General features: G+C 44.0%; 1 protein-coding gene across 2 annotated transcripts in view; it reads left to right on the forward strand.

Annotated features, from left to right (window-relative positions):
* The window catches only part of RASGRF2 (Ras protein specific guanine nucleotide releasing factor 2), a 256,768-nt gene extending 245,968 nt beyond the window's left edge, over window positions 1-10,800 (forward strand). For both annotated transcript variants that reach the window (XM_061151929.1, XM_061151930.1), the window contains exons 24-27: window positions 1,048-1,127; window positions 2,441-2,558; window positions 3,132-3,200; window positions 6,207-10,800. In XM_061151929.1, the coding sequence (XP_061007912.1) occupies window positions 1,048-1,127; window positions 2,441-2,558; window positions 3,132-3,200; window positions 6,207-6,299 (360 nt within the window). In that variant the 3' untranslated portion in view covers window positions 6,300-10,800. The remainder of the gene's footprint in view (window positions 1-1,047; window positions 1,128-2,440; window positions 2,559-3,131; window positions 3,201-6,206) is intronic.
* Window positions 10,801-20,940: the final 10,140 nt, after the last annotated feature.

Raw genomic sequence — 20,940 nt, forward strand, 5'->3', positions numbered from 1 at the left:
CCCAGTGCCTCAGACCTGTCATAGGCAGGGCCTGGTTGCAGATATGCCCTGCTTTGGACACTTTTGTTAACATCACCAGCTGTGTAGCTGTCTTTCTGCTGATCTGAGTCTAGTCTGGGAGACATCCAAGAGGCCTGGTAGAATATGTTCTCTGAGGCCCACCAGATTTGGTCTGTGGCTGTAGGACTGTTATTTCTGCAGCTTCTTTGAGGGAAGGCCAGCTAGGGGCCAGGCAGGAGGCCTGCCCAACCCCCCCAACCCTACACCCCTGTTCAAGCCATGCTGGCTGTCTTTTCTCAGAGCCCTCAGGAACCAGGATGGGAAGGTGGCCCTTGGAGTCACTCTGGAAGCTCTCGTGGGGCCTTGCAGCTCCTCTCTGGACTGAGACAGGGTTGCCTGAGGAGCCTGAGTCTTGGCTTCATTCCAGATGCTTCTCCTAGCAAAGCTACCTGGATGTGGGTAATACCATGAGTGGGTATTATGATCTCCAAGGGCCACGCTACCATTCTCCCAGGTACATAGAAGAAACTCTAGACCAATGTCATCAGCAACTTTATTTCTTGGTAATATCAATTATTCTTTTCTAATAAATTGACAAAGATGAACACAAAGGATTTGGAGTAGAGGGTATTGGTCAGTCCGCAGCCAAGCAATATAATATGTGCTTTGATGACTTGGAAATTAACAGTCAGAAAGATTGATCGTGAAAACACCCTGACACAGGGCCTCTCTTTTAAGATCCCCTATTCGGTATATTCTTTCCAGGTCTTTAAGTTCCTAAGTTTTCTGTGCATTACAATTTTTCTTTTCTATACATTTTCTCTCTTTTAAATGTATAAAAAATGAGTTACTATCATCACATATTCTTTTTTAACAAATGAAATTTAAGTACATCTCCATACTTTGAAAATCATATCACATCATGATAGTCTGGCAAAGGTATCATACCTGCCACTGTAGAAGACAATTGAGCAGCTTTCGGTAACTCACCACCGTATCAAACCATAGGGGTATTTTCATGGTATACTGTTGTTTGTTTCCTTCTAGACAAAAGCTCTCATGGACAAGCTTCAGAAGACTGTTTCGTCTGAAGGAAGATTTAAAAATCTCAGAGAAACCCTTAAAAAGTATGTCTATTTTGTTAAATTATTCATAATTCAGAAGTATTTTTATAGTATACAAATAGTGGCCTACCTCATACTTTTCTTTGGAAAGAAAAACAAATGGGACACAACTTCCATCATCCAGATGGTTTTCTGATTTTCCTTTTCATTTGGAATACCACGCGTACAGTAAGTGTCTTATGGATATACTCATGGTATGCAGAGCATTCCAAATAAGAAAATGTCGCCATAGTAAATCTTTTACTATCTTTTACTCTAAAAAGTTTCTTTATTTGGTATTTCCTAATCTAAACACAGTGATTCCCTGTGATTCTTTATTTGAATATTCCAGTCCCTATTGCTTTTGTTTTTTATTTTTCACTTTTTATTGCTGGGTCATTTTCTCATTCTTCAGACAGAGGGAGGAGGGGGGAAGGAAGAACAGAGTATATCCTTCTGCAGTTTGTTTTCTTATGACCTGCCACACGTACTTCACTTACTCTGGAAAATTTTGTCCTGTGATGTCATGGCTGAAAGAAAGATTTAAAGTAACAACCACAATAGGATAAGAACTATTAACTGAAGATTGAATAAACGATAGACTCTATGCTAAGTGCTTGATGTATTTTGTTTAAGCCTCACAGCAAACTAGAGATAAAAGTTTCATTGTCTCCCTTTCACAGACAAGGAAACTGCAGTTCAGAGAGTTTGCCCGCCACCACTTAGTAAGTAGGCAAGCGGGGACTCAAACTCAGTTCTGCCTGGATTAGAAGGCCATGTTCTCAACCTCTAGACTCCGAGAATGCACCTTCCAAACCAAGAAGGTCTCACTTTAGTGTGCAGGTGTGATATTAAGTCTATACCTTCTAAAGCATTTAAATACTAACTAAAACAGAAAGCAAGTTTTACAAGTTTTAATCACATTGATTTTTCCACCCACTTCTTCAAGGTTGAATGTTTGCACTTTAATGAGGTGAGGGCATGGGGTTTTCCTACATGCTTTTATATCTCCAGCGGTGTGGCCAGTTGACAAGCACTGCAGGCAAATGCTACAAGCAAGTCCCCTTAGCAGATGTTTTGTATTTGTCTGTAAGACATCCTGCTGTTTGAAGTACCATTGTCTCAAACACATAGTAAAGCATGAGCTGTAATTTTGTATCATACTCTATTGTAAGACATACTTAAACCTCTGCATGTCATGAGTATGCTTCTGAACATGGACTTAGAAGACTTCTTTTCTTCAGGAGGGGAGCAGCACAGCTGCTTCCTACTGAAACTGGGGAGGTGGGTGGACACCTGTTGGATGAGCTTGCGAACGGTGCCTCTTGGTCTTTCAGTTGTAACCCCCCTGCTGTTCCTTATCTGGGGATGTACCTGACCGACCTGGCGTTCATTGAAGAAGGAACACCAAACTTTACTGAGGAAGGCCTCGTCAATTTCTCCAAGATGAGAATGGTGGGTTCGCGTTTCATGTAATCAGCCTGTCTCGGTGACCTGAGTGGCTTATAGAGAAGAGGCGATGTCATGGAAGAGTGACCATTTGCTTTTTCACCTTGACCTTTTTATCCGACACTGGGTCTGATACCCGATGTTGGCTGATTCAGGAGATTTTCGCAGTCCTCTTTCAGCTGGTAGTCTAGACAAAGAGGGTGGGGAATCAAGCCCCAGGGATGACTTTCTGAGACTGAGCAGTGACAGACAGATGCTGAAGGCTTCTTGCTGGACAGCTCAGTTCTGAGCACTAGGTTTGAAGCGAGGAGCCCATGGACTCTAGCGCCCCATGCTTGCCACCTGAGGATACCCCATGCCAGCTGTCTCCCTGATTGGGAATTCAGTATCCTCTTGCTAGTAGCGTTTCTTGTGGCTCATTGAAGGCAAAAAAGCCCTAGGGCTAGGTCATGATGGAGCAGGGCTCCAAATACCTCATTGGATGGAGTAAGGGGCTGACTCCTCTGGGACAGGCTCCCAGAAAACTTTGCTGCAACACAGGGCAATGCTTATGCTTTGCTTCTGTTGTTTCTCCGTCAGATATCACACATCATCAGAGAGATACGCCAGTTCCAGCAGACTTCCTATCGAATCGATCATCAGCCAAAGGTAATCGTGTATGCTTGTCAGGGAATTTAAAGAAGAAAAAAGTGGAAGTTAATTCATTGGAAACAGCAGTAGAGTAGGTAAAAAATACCAAAAGCTAACTCAAAGAAAAGACCAAAAAGACAGACAAACCTTTGGTAACTCTGATTAAGAAAAACAAGAAAGATAGCAAAAAGAATATCAATTCATCATCAAATTCTATCTATTTTATATCCAGTATTTCTTGTGAAGCTGTCCACACCACCACCACCACCCCTGGTCCAAGCTACCAATATCTGGCACCCGGTGTACAGAATGCAAATCCATTCTACAAATTTACAGCCAAATAGGACCCTCTGAAACACACAGTGGGAGTTGTTTACCCCTTGCTTAAAATATTTTATTGGCTTCTCTTTGCTCTTAGGCTAAGGAAAGAAAAAAGAAACAGTCCTGATATGTCCTAGAAATCTTGGATTATGTGATCCCTACTCACCTTCCAAGATTCATCTCACGTCTTTATCCCCTTCTTCTCTCCATCCCAACAATAATTGTTGTTTATTACCTTTTTCTTTCTTCCTTTCCTTTTCTTTCTTTCCTTTTCTCTCTTCTTCCTTCACTTTTCATTTTGTAATAGATGTTATTTTTTAGAATCATTTTAGCTTTACAGAAAAATTGAGATGGTAGGATAGAAGATTCCCATTTAACACACAGCTCATCATCCCTGTTATTTCATGGAACTTGACATGCTTATTATGAAACTCATAAGGAAGCTTTGATAGGCAAAAAAAAAAAAAAAAAAGATAAGAACTTTTTGAAAAATAAGAAGAGTAAGGGAGAGCCTTGCTTACCAGATACAGACACTAACTGCGGTGAATAGAAGAGGGCTGTCTTGGCAGAGGAAGACAAACTCAGTGGAGTGGGATAAAGTCCAGGTGCAGATTTTGTCTATATGAGAACTTAATATGGGATAAAGGAGACATTTAAAGAAAGTGACAGAAAGAAGCTGACCATTGTGTAAATGAAAGAGGGATTTTGGCTCTCCATCTTATCCTATTCAAAAAATAAATTCCAGATGAATTCACTACTTTGTTATAAAAATAAACATTACATTATTTTGATAAAATAATATAGGACAAAATATTCATGATCTTTGGATTTGAAAGACCTTCTTAAACACAGAATGCGAAAGCTATAGAAAATGAGGTTGATAAAGTTTGCTGAATCAAAATCTAAAACTTCTATTTGACAAAGGGCAATTGTTTAAAAAGTCAGAGTACAAGCAGTAGACTAGGAGACAATGTTTGTAACATAAAAAAGATACAGAATAAAATTATTCCTATAAATTAAAGAAAAGTATTCCTATAAATCTATAAGAAAAATCATAAACAACTCAATATTGACAAAGCTATAAACAGGTGATTCACAGAAGAAGAAACAAAAATGTCCAATACATATTTGGAGAATGCTCGACTTCATTAATAAGAAAAATACAAATTACGAAGCATCATTATCAGCTTATCAGATAGACATATTTTTAAAATATTGTTAACAGCAAACATTAGTTATGATATGGGATAACAGATACTCTCATGTACTATAGGCACAACAGTTTTGGAGGTTATTTTATTTTTTTTAATTAAAAATTGATATACCAAGTAACCAGAATTCTCATGCATTGCTGGTGAGAGTAACATGGTACAACCTCTTTGGAAAAGTGTGTCCTTTGGAGGTTTCTGAAAATGTTAAATATGCATATTTAACTTAAATACCTTATGACCCAGGTATTTATCCAAGGGGGAAGTGAAAACATGCTCACAAAAAGTTTCACATAAAATGTTTATAGCATTTCTTAATAATAGCCAAAAATTGGAAATAGCCCAGGTGTTCATAAATAGATGAATGGATAAACAAATTGTGGTGTATCTATACAGTGGACCCACTACTCAGCAGTCGAAGATGACAGCCAGTGAAACACACCACAACATAGATGAATCTCAGCACATTATGCAGAGTAAAAGAAACCAGACCCAGAAGAGTACATGCTGTGTGGTTCCACTTACATGAAGTTCTAGAGCAGACAGAACTAACACAGGTGATAGAAATCGGAGCAGTGATTGCTTCTGGCAGTAGGTTGATTGGGAAGCTGCATGAGGGAACTTTCTGGGGTGATGAAATTATTCTCTAGCATGCTATATATGTAGCCTGGTTCTTGTTGTTTAGTCGTTAAGTCGTGTCCAACTCTTTGCAACCTCATGAACTGTAGCCCTCCAGGCTCCGCCGTCCATAGGATTTCCCAAGGAAAAATACTGGAGTGGGTTGCTATTTCTTCCTCCAGATATATAAGTTACATGGGTATTTACTTTTGTCAAAACTAATCAAAGTATTCATTTTACTTATGTCTGCTGTATCTCAGTAAAAATAAAGAGATATTTTTTTCTGTTTAGAACCTGTTCTAACATGTTCATTTCCATGTCCTTTCATTTCATTTCTGGTGTGGAACCATTCACATGTGAGCACTAGGGAGTATGCTAACAAGGACTTCACTGTAACTTTGTGTCGTAGTGAAATATTGATGGCAACCCATCAATATGAGACCATTAAATAAACTCTGATATGTCACACCCGTGATGCAGCAGAGCAGTGAGAGCTCTTAGTATGACAGGAGGAGCGCTCCACAGCTTCTAGTCTGATGAAAGCGGAATAAAATATACCCTTGTGATACGATGTATTAGAGGAAAAATGATTTCTGTAAGTACCTGGTGATGTCTGGAAAGATACTGAAAAATATCCGGGAGAATACAAGCCAACTGATAACAGTGGTGCTTCTTGAGGCAGTGCCTAGGGTAGGGAGTTAAGAGGGGACCAGAGTTTTTTTTTTTTATACAGTCAGAATATATTCCTAATGTCTTTTAGTTACTTGAAGTATTTCGGTGCTTGGGAGAAAATGTTGAATGTGTCAGGCTCCATTCAGAAAATGTGCATCTGGTGCTGTGAAGGAACTCAAAGCGGGGATATCCCTTTCTTCTCCAGGTCACTCAGTACTTGCTTGACAAAGCCCTCATCATAGATGAAGATACGCTGTATGAGCTGTCACTAAAAATTGAACCTCGGCTCCCTGCTTGACGATCCGACCTTGCCCCGAGTCCGTGGAATTTTCATGGAAAGCAGAGTGGACAGAACTGTGCATGCCACGCCTCCCGCAGTGCTGAGAGGACAGGGGCTTGGAGACAAAGCCAGTCTCCTTTGTGTCCCAAAGATGATGGAGCCAAACCAGAATTCTGTCTCCAGCCAGGGAAGCCCAGCTGGTTGGGATCAAGGACAGATGCTTCAGACTTGGGTGGGAAGCTGAAGAGAGTGGTGTTGGGTAAAGCTGAGGGCGTATCTGCATGAGGGAGTATAAGCTGGGAGGTGCTGGTAGCCATTTTAATGCAGCAGGTAAGAAGGGGAATTTCAAATTGTGCCCCGTCTTCTCTTAAGAACTCAGGGATAAAGGTCCATGGAAAAGGCTTGTGATGTTTCGCTGGCACTTCACTGGCCTGGGGCACCTCCCAGTTTTCTCCTAGGATTTAACTGCTTCTCTTACATTTCCTTTGTTCCAGGCTTCCAGAAGCGCCGAGGCTGTCTCTGGGGGGACGGGCCGACACATGAGCAATTTCAATCCTCAGCATGTGCATGGTTCTCAGTGCATCATAAATATTTATACTGGAGGAATGGCATGTTCTGAAACTGCCCTTTCAGTCTTTAGGCAACAGGACAGGAAAGACATGTTGAAAGTCAAATGGATTTGTATGTAACATTTCCATAACTTAGAACTCAATAGCTGTGCCCCCAAAGAGTCCAGCCACGTGGGGGACTTCTTCCTGAGGCTGTGCAGTTCAGGAAGTCGATGCCATTGGAGAGGCGGGTGCAGGCTTTGCGAAAAGATGCTCAGGCGCCTCACGAACAAAACTGTGGAATACAACAGAAGGCCACCGAGGGGAAGAGTGGGTCTCAATGCTAAGTGAAAAGATACACTTAAAAAATCATCTCTGCGCCTTTCTGAGCTTGTGTTCATTCCCCCCAGCCCCTTGGTTATGTGGGAATCTGTTCTGATTTACACAAACCATGCTTAGGCTCACTATGAACATTACTTGTCTTTTTTTAAAGTTGTCTAGTGCAGCGGCCCCCAACCTTTTTGGCACCAGGGACCGGTTTCATGGAAGACCATTTTTCCACAGACTGGGGCGGGAGGAGGGCAGTTGGTTTCAGAGTGATTACGTGCATTACATTTATTGTGCACTTTATTTCTATTGTTATTACATCAGCCCCACCAAAGATCATCAGGCATTAGACCCTGGAGGCTGGGGACCCCTGATTTAGTGGGACTTTTTTTTTTAAATCCACCCTTCCATGTGCTATTAGTAGACAGTTCTTTTCCAGTCATCTTTGTTTTTAAATTTTGAGACATTTCTGAGTGAAAATTTTGTAAGTATATGAGAAATGGGCCCAACCACTCATGAGCTCTTGTGTCAGAAAACCAAATGCAGGGGTTCGTCCTCCTACCCTAGGCTGGGAAAGTGACTGTGATTTTCCCAGGATTGTTGGTTGTTGAAGAAATAGGGCTATCTCATGTTTACCTCCCTCTTCTCTTCTCAGGGAGACCTCTGCTTTCAAAGAAGAGAAAAGATATTGTTACCTGAGCCTGTTGCATCTGGCATTATTTCTTAGAGGCATGAAGCATATCAATGCTGACATTGAAAAAAATTGATCTGTTTGGCTGCTTTCTCTCTTTGCACTTTAATTATGTTGTCAGAGCTGACAGCTGACTAATAAATTCAACTTGCTGGCTCATAAGACCCAGTGGAATTGATAATATCCCACAGAGGTGGAGAATGTACATTTTTCCTGCATGGCCATCTCTGTACATAACTATATAGTGAAATATCAAGTAAGTAAAAAAAAAATATTTATAATATTTGAAGACCATTCCAAAAATATTTTCAATAGCTCATATTAGCTAACAGGATAGCTCTAAACTCAAGGAGGGTGACTTATGGATGCTTAATTTTTCTTTCTTTTTTTTTTAAAGTTGCTTGTTTTTTCTCTTTAGTTTCAAATAAAAAGTTGATGCATCTTGATGCATGATAAGAAGCATGAGTTCTTTGGATCCTAACAATGAATAACTTATCATTTTTTTTCTCAGTGTTCAGAAACAAAGTTTGAACTAATATGTATTAGTTACACCAAGCACCTCAAAGCCTTGCAAAAGAATAAGAAAGTAAAGGTTAACTTTCTTGGTGCAAAGACACAGTTTTGAAAGTGAACAAAAACCAGGACAAATCAGTGAGAAGACCACACACAAAGCAGTTTCAGGCAGAACAACACCTGGAAATGTTGTATCAGACTCTGGCCTTGGACTCTCCAGAGTCTTCCAGAAGGGAGGGTGTGGTTCTGTGGGCACTGTCCCTGGAAGTTTGGACCCTTAATTCTATGACCCAGTGGTTCCAAAGGCACTGCAGCTATTCTTATTAGAGAAAAATAGGAACTAGAGGAATTTCCAAATGCTCCTTCCCTTTTGGCATACAGGTTTTCCTCAGCTAGTGACAAAGCCGGCAGGTCTATTTCCTGCAGAATGTTGGAAGACCGCCCCCTAGCGGTCAACTTTGGGCACTGTCCGTCGTCTCTGCTGACCCTTTAAGTACTTTTTTTTGCGAGTTACTCACCCCTCCTGCTTCCTGGAGTCTGAAGCCTTGAGGGAGCTACAAGAGAGAACCCCACCTCCAAGAGAGTTGCTTTTGATGACCTGCACCATTTCTGGGCCAGCTGGGAGAGGAAAGCGCATTTTTAAAAAGCTCAATTTGGTCACATTTAAAAGCCCCAAGAGCAATTTGTGGTTTCCTTTTGATTGTTTAAAGCACCCATCCTCTTCTGCCTTGCAAGCTTTGTGTAATGGTTGGAATGAGCGCTCCTGGCTGGGTCTGCTTGTATTTCATTACATGAGACCCATTTCTATGAGTAGGTGGGAGGTCAGCTTCTAACAGCCAAATAGGGAACATTTGTATTCTTGCAAAATTAACCTAGAAAATCAGAAGTAAAATCCAATTTCATGCTTTCAGATGAATACTCACATTTTGTACAGTCAATGAGATTATCTTGGGGATTTTAGGGGATGCCTTTGGTGATTAACTCAGACATCTAGTTTTGCTACAGGGACAAGTCTCTTATTTAAGGCAATATATTATGTGACTGATTCAGGCATGAAGTAGAATGTTGTCAGTTTTCCTTAGTGTTTCTCTGAAGGAATTTAAAGAGGGAAATTCAAACCTACTGTTGCAGTATTTTCAACTGACTCTCACACCAAGTCCCTATTACTGTTCATTAAATTTCAGTACAGATGTTGAATGACTTGGCAGAGAAAAATCCATGATGTTCCAGTTTGGAGTGTGTGTGATAATGGACCTCTTTTTTCTCACAGTGTTGTAACCAGACAGGACCTTGGGTCAGCGATGATTGGACTGTTTTCAAATTCTTAACTAAAAAGAGTAATGCGGTAGGGGGGTTGTTCCCAATAGAATTAAGTTTTATTTTAAAATAAAGGATTTCATTTAGCTTTTCTTTTCAAAGGTTGATTTTATTCCCCCTGGAGGGGGGAAAAAAAACAACTTTCCCTTCATTTTAAACCATAAGATTTTTTTAAAAACCAGCCTGTGAAGTTTATTATTTTTACTGCTATTGAAATGGTATAAAAGATAATATTTATGGCTAAACAATAGAGCTGTGCTAATGTCCACAGCCAGAAGGAATACGTGAATAAGATTCATTTTCACTTCAGAAAGACAACAGATTGTAGCTTTAACTAATGACTTGATTACTGACACCACTATGTGAACCCTGGTAATAAGACTTGCATCAATGAAATCTAATCAGAGTGTCATTTCTTGGGATCTGTTAGTGACTTAAAATTAAGGCAGGGAGGAACTAAAGTAGAAAACAACCATCTTGTTGTAGGTATAAATACATGAAAGATCAGAAAATTATTCACCTTGGCTACCATACCACATGATGTTAACATTAGGGTTGATTTGATTGTACTTGATTGCATTTGCTCAAGAACAATAATAGTTCTACTAAATGATGTTGAACCACTGTCTTATTCCACCACCATTAATTTTTCTCTGGAAAGGCAGTTGTGAAAGAGCACTGGACTAGGCATCCTAGCCCTAGGTTCAGATCTACCCAGCTAAAGCTGGGAAACCTTAGGCCAGTGCTGAAACCTCTCTGATCCTCAGTTTCCTCATCTGTGAAATGGAGTTAAGAGTGATTCCTGTGCTGCCTACCTCACAGGACTGTCATGAGGACAAAGTGGATCCGACTGTAAAGTGCTGTCCAAATGTGAGGTAATTTGATTACCATCCTCATCTCTCTTTTGCAGAGGATTTAAGTGTATTTGTTTGTTATTTGTGTGTGTGATGGACAAACCCATGTATTACTTGGAGAACTATATTGTTTGTGTCCAGTTACTTTGCAAACCTGCTGACATCTGTGACTCCAACAGAGGGGTTTGTGCTGGCCTAACACTTGCCAGGTGAGGTGTGGGTTATGCCTGTATGCAAATTAAACTTTGCCTTTCTCAAATTCTCCAAAATCTGCTTAGTCTCCTCATTTGATTCTTTCAGCATTTTTCTATATTGTCTTCTGTGGGCTCCTTCAGATATTCTTTTACTTCTAAAGTTCAGGGAGGAAAAGGTTTAGAAGAAGCCATGTTTCAGGTACTAAAATATCGAGAATTTGAAGGATCTCGGGCTTCCTAGGTGGCACTAATAGTGAAGAATTCACCTGCCCATGCAGGAGACTCAAGAGATGGAGGTTCGATCCCTGCGTCGGGAAGATCCCCTGGAGGAGGAAATGGCAACTGACTCCAGGATTCTTGCTTGAAAAATTCCATGGACAGAGGAGCTTGGGCTAAAGTTTGGACAGTGGGCCAAAGTCCATGAGGTCTCAAAGAGTCGGACACAACTGAGCATGCACGCAAAGATGGCATGAAAGGTCATCTAGCCCCACTGTCTTCCCAGGGTTTACAGCTCTCCCATGCCTTCACCAGCCCAGGTTTGAATACCTCCAGGCACAGAACTCATTACTCTCCAAAGAGCTCTGTTCACCCAGTGGCAGCTCATGAACAGGCTGTGGAGAGAAGAGCTACTGAGGTTAGAGATGGAGGTCTGAGGCTGTGTTCCTCATCTAAAATGAAAGCCTCATATCTGCCCTTAGAATAACTGCAGTGGCTCCATGGAATAATATATATGAAAATACTTCACTTTTGTCCAGTAGATGAAATTGTCCTAATGTTTAGAGCTGAAGGAAACATGATGCAGCTGTTGAGTCCAAGAGAAAACTGAGAAAAGGGAGAATGTGGGTCCTTCTGTCTCATTGGCTTCCTTTTCCACTTCTGAAATGAGCAATCGGCCTGGTACGGATTCGGAAATGCAGGTTCCTTTCATTTTGTTACTTGGCTATTCCTCATGGTGTTGACCTTGCCTGCTGGTCAAATCTGGGTCCTGTTATTAATACATTCAGGCTCTAGCCAGATTCAAGGACAGAAAAGAGAATAAGCCCACAACAGGAGATTTCCTTTATAGCAAGTAATAGGGCACTTACACACTTCACTTCTGTTCCCATCCCTATGACATGAACTAGCCATGTGAACACCTGGCCACTAGCCCTGAACTTTGAAGGGAATTGGTGAAGATGAGACGGGAGTATGTGGCCTATGACAGAGATCATAATTTGAAGAATCTTCAGAAGAGTCGGTGGTGGTGGGTCAATGCTGGGATATCTGTTGAGTCATCTATGGCGGTGGCCACTTCATCACCCCACCTTTATCATAAGTGGGAGGATAACTAGGCCCTCAAAAGAAGGGTGCCACACATTTTTCTCAAAATAGCCTAACTTCTCTTCTGACCTTACTAACATAAAATTACACTGTAACAGATGAGGAGTTGAGGTAAGGCATGGGGTGGGTGCATGCGTGCATGCTAAGTTGTTTCAGTCGTGTCCAACTCTTTGTGACCCCATGGACTGCAGCCCACCAGGCTCCTCTGTCCATGGGATTCTCCAGGCAAGAATACTGGAGTGGGTTGCCACGCCCTCCTCCAGGGGATCTTCCCAATGTAGGGATTGAACTCATGTCTCCTGTATTGCAGGTGGTTTCTGTACTGCTGAGCCACCTCAGAAACCCGTGGGGTGGGTAGGTAGAGGGTAAATGTCCACTAGTAAGGAATTGGGAAAAAAAAAAAAAAAGCAGTTTCTCATTGTAACCACCATCTTTTAAATTCTATATCTCCATGCTTTTCAAAAGCCTCACCATTCTCTGCATCTGGGATCTGGGGTATTTCAGGCTCACTGGATTTATTTCACCTGGTGCCTGAACTGCCATGAAACAGTTCGGTCAGCCCCACAGACCTCTAACTTGCTGCCTGTTCTGCCAGGGGAGCAGGAGGGACTATGGTCTGTTAGGACAAAATGTGAAAACTGGGAGCTCTAACTCTTTACAGGATCATGCAATCAGTTTGGTGGGTCCCAATCTGCAATTGTTCAATGAGATGACATAGGAGAACCTAGAAAATATCTGAGTATAACATATCACATGCAAAAAGGGTAAGTACCACTTGTATGGTAGGTTAAAATGATAGCATATATGTTAACTGAGACCAATACACAGTAAAGTGCTTGAATCTTAAGTGTACAGCTTGAGGAATTTTTACACGTGTGTACACTCACACAACCACCCCTAAATCAAGAACCCTTCCAGCCCCAGAGGGCCCTCTGAGGCACTCTCCCAGTCAGTACCCCCATGCAAAGGTAAAATATTTGCTTTTGCTTTTGACCCTATATGAAAGAGGTGGAGGCTCTGAAAGAGAACCTCTCTAGGTGGGAGGTTATTTCTGGGCTCCATGACCTGCTCCATCATCCCCTCCTCGCATGGCTGGGGTCCTGAGGAGGAAGGGAAAGGAGTCAGCTGGTGATGTGCACCTGGACATAGAAGCTGGGTACGTGACCATCACCAGACGCCTGGGCAGCTCCCTCTGAGATGCAGGCTGTGCTCCAAAGTGCTGGTGGGTCAATGCTATTTACAGTCAACCTTTCCGGTTTGCAGTGGATGTTCCAAGGAGGGCTATTTTTAAACAGGGTGATGGCCTGCGGGACCTTCTGGTAGTAAATTAAGCTGGTGTGGATACAAAGTGTATGGTCTAGCAATCTACTTCAGATGACCTGATCTAGAAGAGAAGGGTGATTGCCCCTGAATCCAACCCCCAGATAACTAGTTGGAAGGAGATGCCCTGGTTCCTGGTTCAGAATGTGATTAGAAACTGGAGGGAGCTTTAGATGTCTTTCTCAGCTTGGAGGGGAGAGGCGAGGGTCCCGGAGAGAAAGGACCATTCTCCACAGCTAACCAGGGACCCAGGGATGGGCTCCTGAGAGAAGATAGAAGCAAATTCCCAAATAGGTGCAGCAGTTTTCCCGCGGTCCTCCCACTCCCAACGCGGGAGCCTGCAGGTCTGGGCAGCCAGATAGCTGGCTGCGGGCCCAGGAAACCCTCGCAGAGCCCTGGGAGAGGCAGCCTCCACGACTAGACTTGGGGGAGGAAAACATTTCAGATAAAAGGTAGGAGCTAGGAAGAGGCCAGAGACCAGTCCCTGCCACCGGCGGAAGAATCAGAGGCCGGTACTTCAAGGGCAAGGCTGGGGAGCAAGTGCGTCCTGAGACTTGATTCGGGATTGGCCAAGGCGGGCCCCGCCCCTCCCTCCCAGCCCCGCCCCTCAGGCCCCGCCCCTCCAGGTAGCCCTTTCAAGACCGGCCCCGCCCCGCCCGCCCCGCCCGCCCCGCCCCGCCCCTCGGCCCCCGCCCCTCGGCCCCGCCCCTCCCGGAGCCCTTTCAAAGGCGGCCCCGCCCCGCCGGCCCGGCCCCGCCCCGCCCCTCTCGGCCCCGCCCCTCCCAGGAGCCCTTTCAAGGGCGGCCCCACCCCCACCCTCACAGTCCTTGGCTGTTCGCTAGCGGCAGGACGTAGGAGGCTTCGGCTCCAAGGTCAGTGTGGCTGTGAAACCCGGCTTCATTCCTCCAAAACTGGGGTCATTGCTAGAGCCAGGGTAGGGCCTTGTGAGCGGTGGACCCAGGGCTGTGGGCCGGGGTCTGGGCGATGCTCCTGTGTGAGGAATTCGTGGTAACTCTTGAGAAAAACCGGCAGCGCGTCTGTCCTTGATTGAGCCGCCCCGCACCCAGGCGCAGGTGACCATTCCGTGGGCCAGCTGCGCGCGGGGGGGCTGGCACCCTGTCAGCACCCTGCTTGCGGTGCCTGTCTTTGATAGTGAATCAGGGCTTTTTCTTGATGAAAAAAAAAAAAATTTAAATGCCACTGAGTTGGGGACTAACTTTCAACTTTCTTTCCCTTGTAATCTGTAGAAACTCATTAGTTTGAGGGATAGCTTCCCTCAGCAGCATCAGAAGAGATGCAGACCAGTGACTTGCGATAAACTAACTGAAAAATGGACACCTTGAAGCCCTGGAGAGGAGGAGCTAATTACAGATTGGCCCAGGAGCTAGACTTGATTTAAACTGGTTAATACATTTTAAATTTTATTTAAAATTATTTAACTAAAATAATTAAAATTTAAACAAAATAGATAAAATAATTAAAACAATTAGATAAAATTAATAAATAATTAAAACCCAAGTAACTATTTCACCGCCCTCAGCCCCCTGACTGGAGGTAAAAATGCTACAGAGTTGGCCTACGTGTGTTTCATCTCTGGCAAAGGGCTGTTGTTTGCTTGCTTGGTTGGGTTACTGTCAGCCTTGTTTTTGTCCCTTGGGTAGGTGACATCTCTGCTGGGTGTAGAGAGTGACATTCACCAGAATGAGGCAAAACCCTCTGGCCCTGCTCAGCGCTGCCCTGAGACCTTCGCTTGAGCGTTGCCCTGACTCTGCGACACCCTCCCCGACAGGGTCAGGTGGAATCAGCAGAGGTGGCAGTTGATGGCCTCATGACACGGCTTCGCGCATTCACCTGGTGTGTTTTTTCCAGAAGTGCTGCGTTTCCTGTCTGCAGCCATCCTGCTGCCTCTGTGTCTGAGCTTGTGTCCTTGGTCTTTTCCCCCTGTGCTCAGATAGAAGAACACAGCCACCACCAGAACTTGGCAAGGGGCTTCCTGGGCCTCCCAAGCTGGCTCTGGGGGTTATTAGGCTGTGTGAGCCCTCTACTTCCTCTTCTACTTTTGTGGGTGTCTTTTCCAACCTTCCCCCCAAACCTTTTGTGGGTGAAGGCACTGTTCCAGCAAAGGGCACGAGCACCGCATGCACCCACAAACTGCCAGCTTCCTGAGCAAATCTACCCTTAGAGCATGGACTTGGACTCAGGTCAGTTTTCCTAAAGGGGAGGCTGAGGAAGGTCTGGGAAACTTGGGGTGGGGGAACAGGAGAAGGAATGGAGCGTCCTGCATGTTCCAAGGCAGGAGGAGGACTGGTTCTGAGACAGACTTTGCCCCTGGCTCAGAGGCACTGGGACTCCATCTCTGCCACAGCCTGGAACAGGAGCCATTTGCCTTCCCAGAGGGGACCACACATGGGACCTTGCGTCAGCATTCTGGGAGTCCCTGCTCACTGAGCCAGGAATCCGACAGGGAGCCCATCTGAAGGTGACCGCTGGAGGTCACATCCACTGCTGCCTGGGAGTCCACAGGGCTCCTTCCCCTGGGCAGGGAAGGAGGCTACCACTCCTGTAAGCATTTCAAAGAACTAGATGGTTCCTAGCTTCCTATTTTCTTGAAAGCAACTTACCCTTGAGAGATGAGCCTGTGATGGTTGTATGTCTTCATCACCAGGAGGCCTAGGAAAGGCCTCTGTTTTACAGGGAAGGACCACAGATTTCTACTTGTTAAATAGAATGGAGATGCCCAAGGGTGCCTTTTAGGGTGCCAGTACATCCGGGGGTGGTGAGGTAACTTGAACCTTTTGCTCCCTTGGAACTGGGAAGGAACAGTCGTTCTCTGCTGGCCACGAGTGATATCATGGGAATTTGTTCAGAGTGTTCTGTGGAGCTAGTCCAGCCTCAAGGACGTCCTCTATTTTGGGGTCACTCTCTCTGGAGGGAAAGCTGACACGTGGTCCGACCCCTGGCCTTCCACTGCCCTCCAAGGAGCTCAAAACACAGATGCCATGTACAGCTGGACCAGAAATAACTTTGAGTTAGCAGAATGGCACCCATGGCATCTACCTTCAGTTACTCAGGACAACCAGGAGGTCAGAACTGAGGCAGTGACAGAACCCAAGGCTGGGTACTGTCCATATCCTAGGATGTGACAGAACCAGACAAAACCAGACCCAGACTCCCAGTATGCCTGCCTGAGACAGAGAGGTGGGGGGCTCTTGGGCATGATGACAAAAGAACTTTATGTGATGGTTCTTGTTTTTCTAGTGGAGAGGGCAAGTATATAACCACAGCACCATTGCTTTTCGGCTGTGATTTTGCACCCCATTTAGAAATCTCGCTGGCTTGCTGCCCAGCAGTTTGGCCAGAGTGTAGCCTTGATGCTAAAAATCAAATCAGGAGTCATGAAGTGTTCCAAGTTAGGGAAACTGAGGCAGATGACTTCTGTGGGGTGAGAGCTAGAGACTACCTCCCTCCTCATCCCTGCAGTCCCTACTTCTGCAGGAGAGAGGGGAGAAGAGAGGAGGAGAGAGAAGAAAACCCCATACCCTATCTCCTCCAAGAAAGGCAGGCTGACCCAGCATCCCTGGCATGGCTGGCAGGCGCTTTGGGCACCTGGCGTCAGAGTGGGGTGGGTGAAGTGGCACCTGGCATCTCGGCCACTTCAGCAGAAGCCTGAGGACAGGAAAGAGGACAGGCTTATGATATTCTGGGATGCTGGGGGAGTCACATGCTCTCAGGTGACAATCCCGTGTCTAGAAGCTTCTGTGATAAATGCATATCTACCGTCTTAGGGGCCTGAGTGAAGTGATCTGTGGCTCCCAGGTCCCGAACCACAAAGGTGGTTTCTCTCCAATTGCTGATCAGTGCAGGGCTGCCTGTGAGGTGCTGTGGTTTGCACGGAGCCTGGATCTAGGGCCACAGACAAGCCTGTTTCAAATCCCAGGTTTATCAAGTGTTGGTCCCTTAACCTCTGTCTGTTTTCTCCATCTGCAAAATAATGCCTACTTGCCAGGGTTGTCTTAAAGACTGAGAACAACATTTGTATGGGCCTCTTGCATGATGCATGGCTCATGGTGGGAGTTTGGTCAGTCAGTCAGTTCAGTCGCTCAGTCATGTTAGACTCTTTGCGACCCCTTGAATCACAGCATGCCAGGCCTCCCTGTCCATCACCAACTCCAGTTAAAAAGATAAAAAGACAAAAAAAAAGAAAAGATAAAAAGACAGTAAGGTGTGGCCATGCAGAGATGGAAAGGACATTCCAGATGGAAGGAAAGGCCTGGGTAAAGGGTCAGAGTCTGGAAGAAGAACTTGGGAACCCAACTGAGGAAATCGAGAAATCGATGTTGTGAGCCCTGACATTGGTTTTCAAAGGATGATCCATGGATCAGAACATACATGATGGGCTCCATCTGGAATCAAGGCTTGTCCTGAGAGAGATTACAGAATAAAGCAATTAGATGAAACACTTTGAGGGGTAAAACTGAAGTCAACAAACATTCAGAGAAGGGGCAGACCAGTGCTGGCTAGGAAAAACAGTGGTGGTTGTGGGAAGAGAGTAATAACTGTCCTGTAGCCTTAAGGTCACTAGGGGGAAGAGACTCACATTTATTCAGTGCCTACTATATATAGTCTGTCACTTTGTCCTCATAGCAGCTCAGGGAGGGGTTTCATCATGGATATAATGGAGGAATTCATTATATAGAGGGAGTTGCTGAGGCTCAGGTCGGCAATTTGTAGGCTCCATAGACCCAGCAGGGCCTGAGAATTGCCCGTACAGCTTACATAATAGACATGTTGACAGTGCCATTCTTGCTACTCATTCAAGATGAACTCTGAAAATGTGGCTTTTTGACACACTTCACAGTTGACTTTTTTTTTTTTTAGTTTTAAATTTAATTTTTGATCATAAAGGCAATCCATGCTGGTTTTTACAAGTGATGCAATAACACAGAATTCTATTCAGTTCAGCTCAGTTCAATCGCTCAGTCGTGTCCGACTCTTTGCGACCCCATGAATCGCAGCATGCCAGGCCTCCCTGTCCATCACAAACTCCCGGAGTTAACTCAAACTCATGCCCATCGAGTTGGTGATTCCATCCAGCGATCTCATCCTCTGTCGTCCCCTTCTCCTCCTGCCCCCAATCCCTCCCAGCATCAGGGTCTTTTCCAATGAGTCAACTCTTCGCATCAGGTGGCCAAAGTACTGGAGTTTCAGCTTCTGCATCAGTTCTTCCAATGAACATCCAGGACTGATCTCCTTCAGGATGGACTGGTTGGATCTCCTTGCAGTCCAAGGGACTCTCAAGAGGCTTCTCCAACACCACAGTTCAAAACCATCAATTTTTCGGCGCTCAGCTTTCTTCACAGTCCAACTCTCACATCCATACATGACCACTGGAAAAACCATACCTTGACCAGATGGATCTTTGTTGGCAAAGTAATGTCTCTGCTTTTTAATATGCTCTCTAGGTTGGTCATAACTTTCCTTCCAAGGAGTAAGCATCTTTTAATTTCATGGCTGCAATCACAATCTGCAGTGATTTTGGAGCCCAAAAACTTAAAGTCTGACACTGTTTCCACTGTTTCCCCATCTATTTCCCATGAGGTGATGGGACCAGATGCCATGATCTTAGTTTTCTGAATGTTGAGCTTTAAGCCAACTTTTTCACTCTTCTCTTTCACTTTCATCAAGAGGCTTTTCAGTTCCTCTTCACTTTCTGCCATAAGGGTGCTGTCATCTGCATATCTGAGGTTATTGATATTTCTCCCGGCAATCTTAATTCCAGCTTGTGTTTCTTCCAGCCCAGCATTTCTCATGATGTACTCTGCATACAAGTTAAATAAGCAGGGTGACAATATACAGCCTTGACGTACTCCTTTTCCTGTTTGGAACCAGTCTGTTGTTCCACGTCCAGTTCTAACTGTTGCTTCCTGACCTGCATACAGGTTTCTCAAGAGGCAGGTCAGGTAGTCTGGTATTCCCATCTCCTTCAGAATTTTGCACAGTTTATTGTGATCCACACAGTCAAAGCCTTTGGCATAGTCAATAAAGCAGAAATAGATGTTTTTCTGGAACTCTCTTGCTTTTTCGATGATCCAGCGGATATTGGCAATTTGATCTCTGGTTCCTCTGCCTTTTCTAAAACCAGCTTGAACATCTGGAAGTTCTTGGTTCATGTATTGCTGAAGCCTGGCTTGGAGAATTTTGAGCATTACTTTACTAGCGTGTGAGATGAGTGCAATTGTGTGGTAGTTTGAGCATTCTTTGGCATTGTCTTTCTTTGGGATTCTAATGAAAACTGACCTTTTCCATTCCTGTGGCTACTGCTGAGTTTTCCAAATTTGCTGGCATATTGAGTGCAGCACTTTCACAGCATCATCTTTCAGGATTTGAAATAGCTCAACTGGAATTTCATCACATCCACTAGCTTTGTTCGTAGTGATGCTTTCTAAGGCCCACTTGACTTCATATTCCAGGATGTCTGGCTCTAGGTGAGTGATCACACCATCGTGATTATCTGGGTCGTGAAGATCTTTTTTGTAAAATTCTTCTGTGTATTCTTGCCACCTCTTCTTAATATCTTCTGCTTCTGTTAGGTCCATACAATTTCTGTCCTTTATTGAGCCCATTTTTGCATGAAATATTCCCTTGGTATCTCTAATTTTCTTGAAGAGATCTCTAGTCTTTCCCATTCTGTTGTTTTCCTCTATTTCTTTGCATTGATCACTGAGGAAGGCTTTCTTATCTCTCCTGGCTGTTCTTTAGAACTCTGCATTCAAATGGGAATATCTTCCCTTTTTTCCTTTGCTTTTAGCTTCTCTTCATTTCACAGCTATTTGTAAGGCCTCCTCAGACAACCAATTTTCCTTTTTGCATTTCTTTTCCACGGGGATGGTCTTGATCCCTGTCTCCTGTACAATGTCACGAACCTCCATCCATAGTTCATCAGGCTCTCTGTCTATCATATCTAGTCCCTTAAATATATTTCTCACTTCCACTGTATACTCATAAGGGATTTGATTTATGTCATACCTGAATGGTCTAGTGGTTATCCCTACTCTCTTCAGTTTAAGTCTGAATTTGGCAATAAGGAGTTCATGATCTGAGCCACAGTCAGCTCCCAGTCTTGTTTTTGCTGACTGTATAGAGTTTCTCTGCCTACTTCAAGTCTGTGGCTCTGAAGTAATGCTTTTTGCAGTTTGATGAGTAACCTTTAATACTTTTCTTTATGTTCATACTAATATATGCAAATACATACATAGATACATCGTTGTTATAAAATTGGAGTCACTCATAATCATTTTTTTTTCTCTTTTAACCTTAGAGCATAGACATGCATCCAGGTAAAGTGGAGGCACTTTTAACTGATTCTTTAATAGCCATGGAATATTCCATTGTCTCTTTTTATCACATTTCATACCATCCTTCTTCCTCTGATAGACAGGTTCTTCTAGGTTTTTATGCCACTACACATAGTGCTTTACTAAATATCATTGTGCCTCTCTTCTTCTATGAGGCCTCCCTGGGTTTTTGGATGGTAAAGACTCTGCCTGCAATGCAGGGGACTGGGGTTCGATCCCT

This window comes from Dama dama, chromosome 9 (genome assembly GCF_033118175.1).
Source record: "Dama dama isolate Ldn47 chromosome 9, ASM3311817v1, whole genome shotgun sequence".
Taxonomy (NCBI): domain Eukaryota; kingdom Metazoa; phylum Chordata; class Mammalia; order Artiodactyla; family Cervidae; genus Dama; species Dama dama.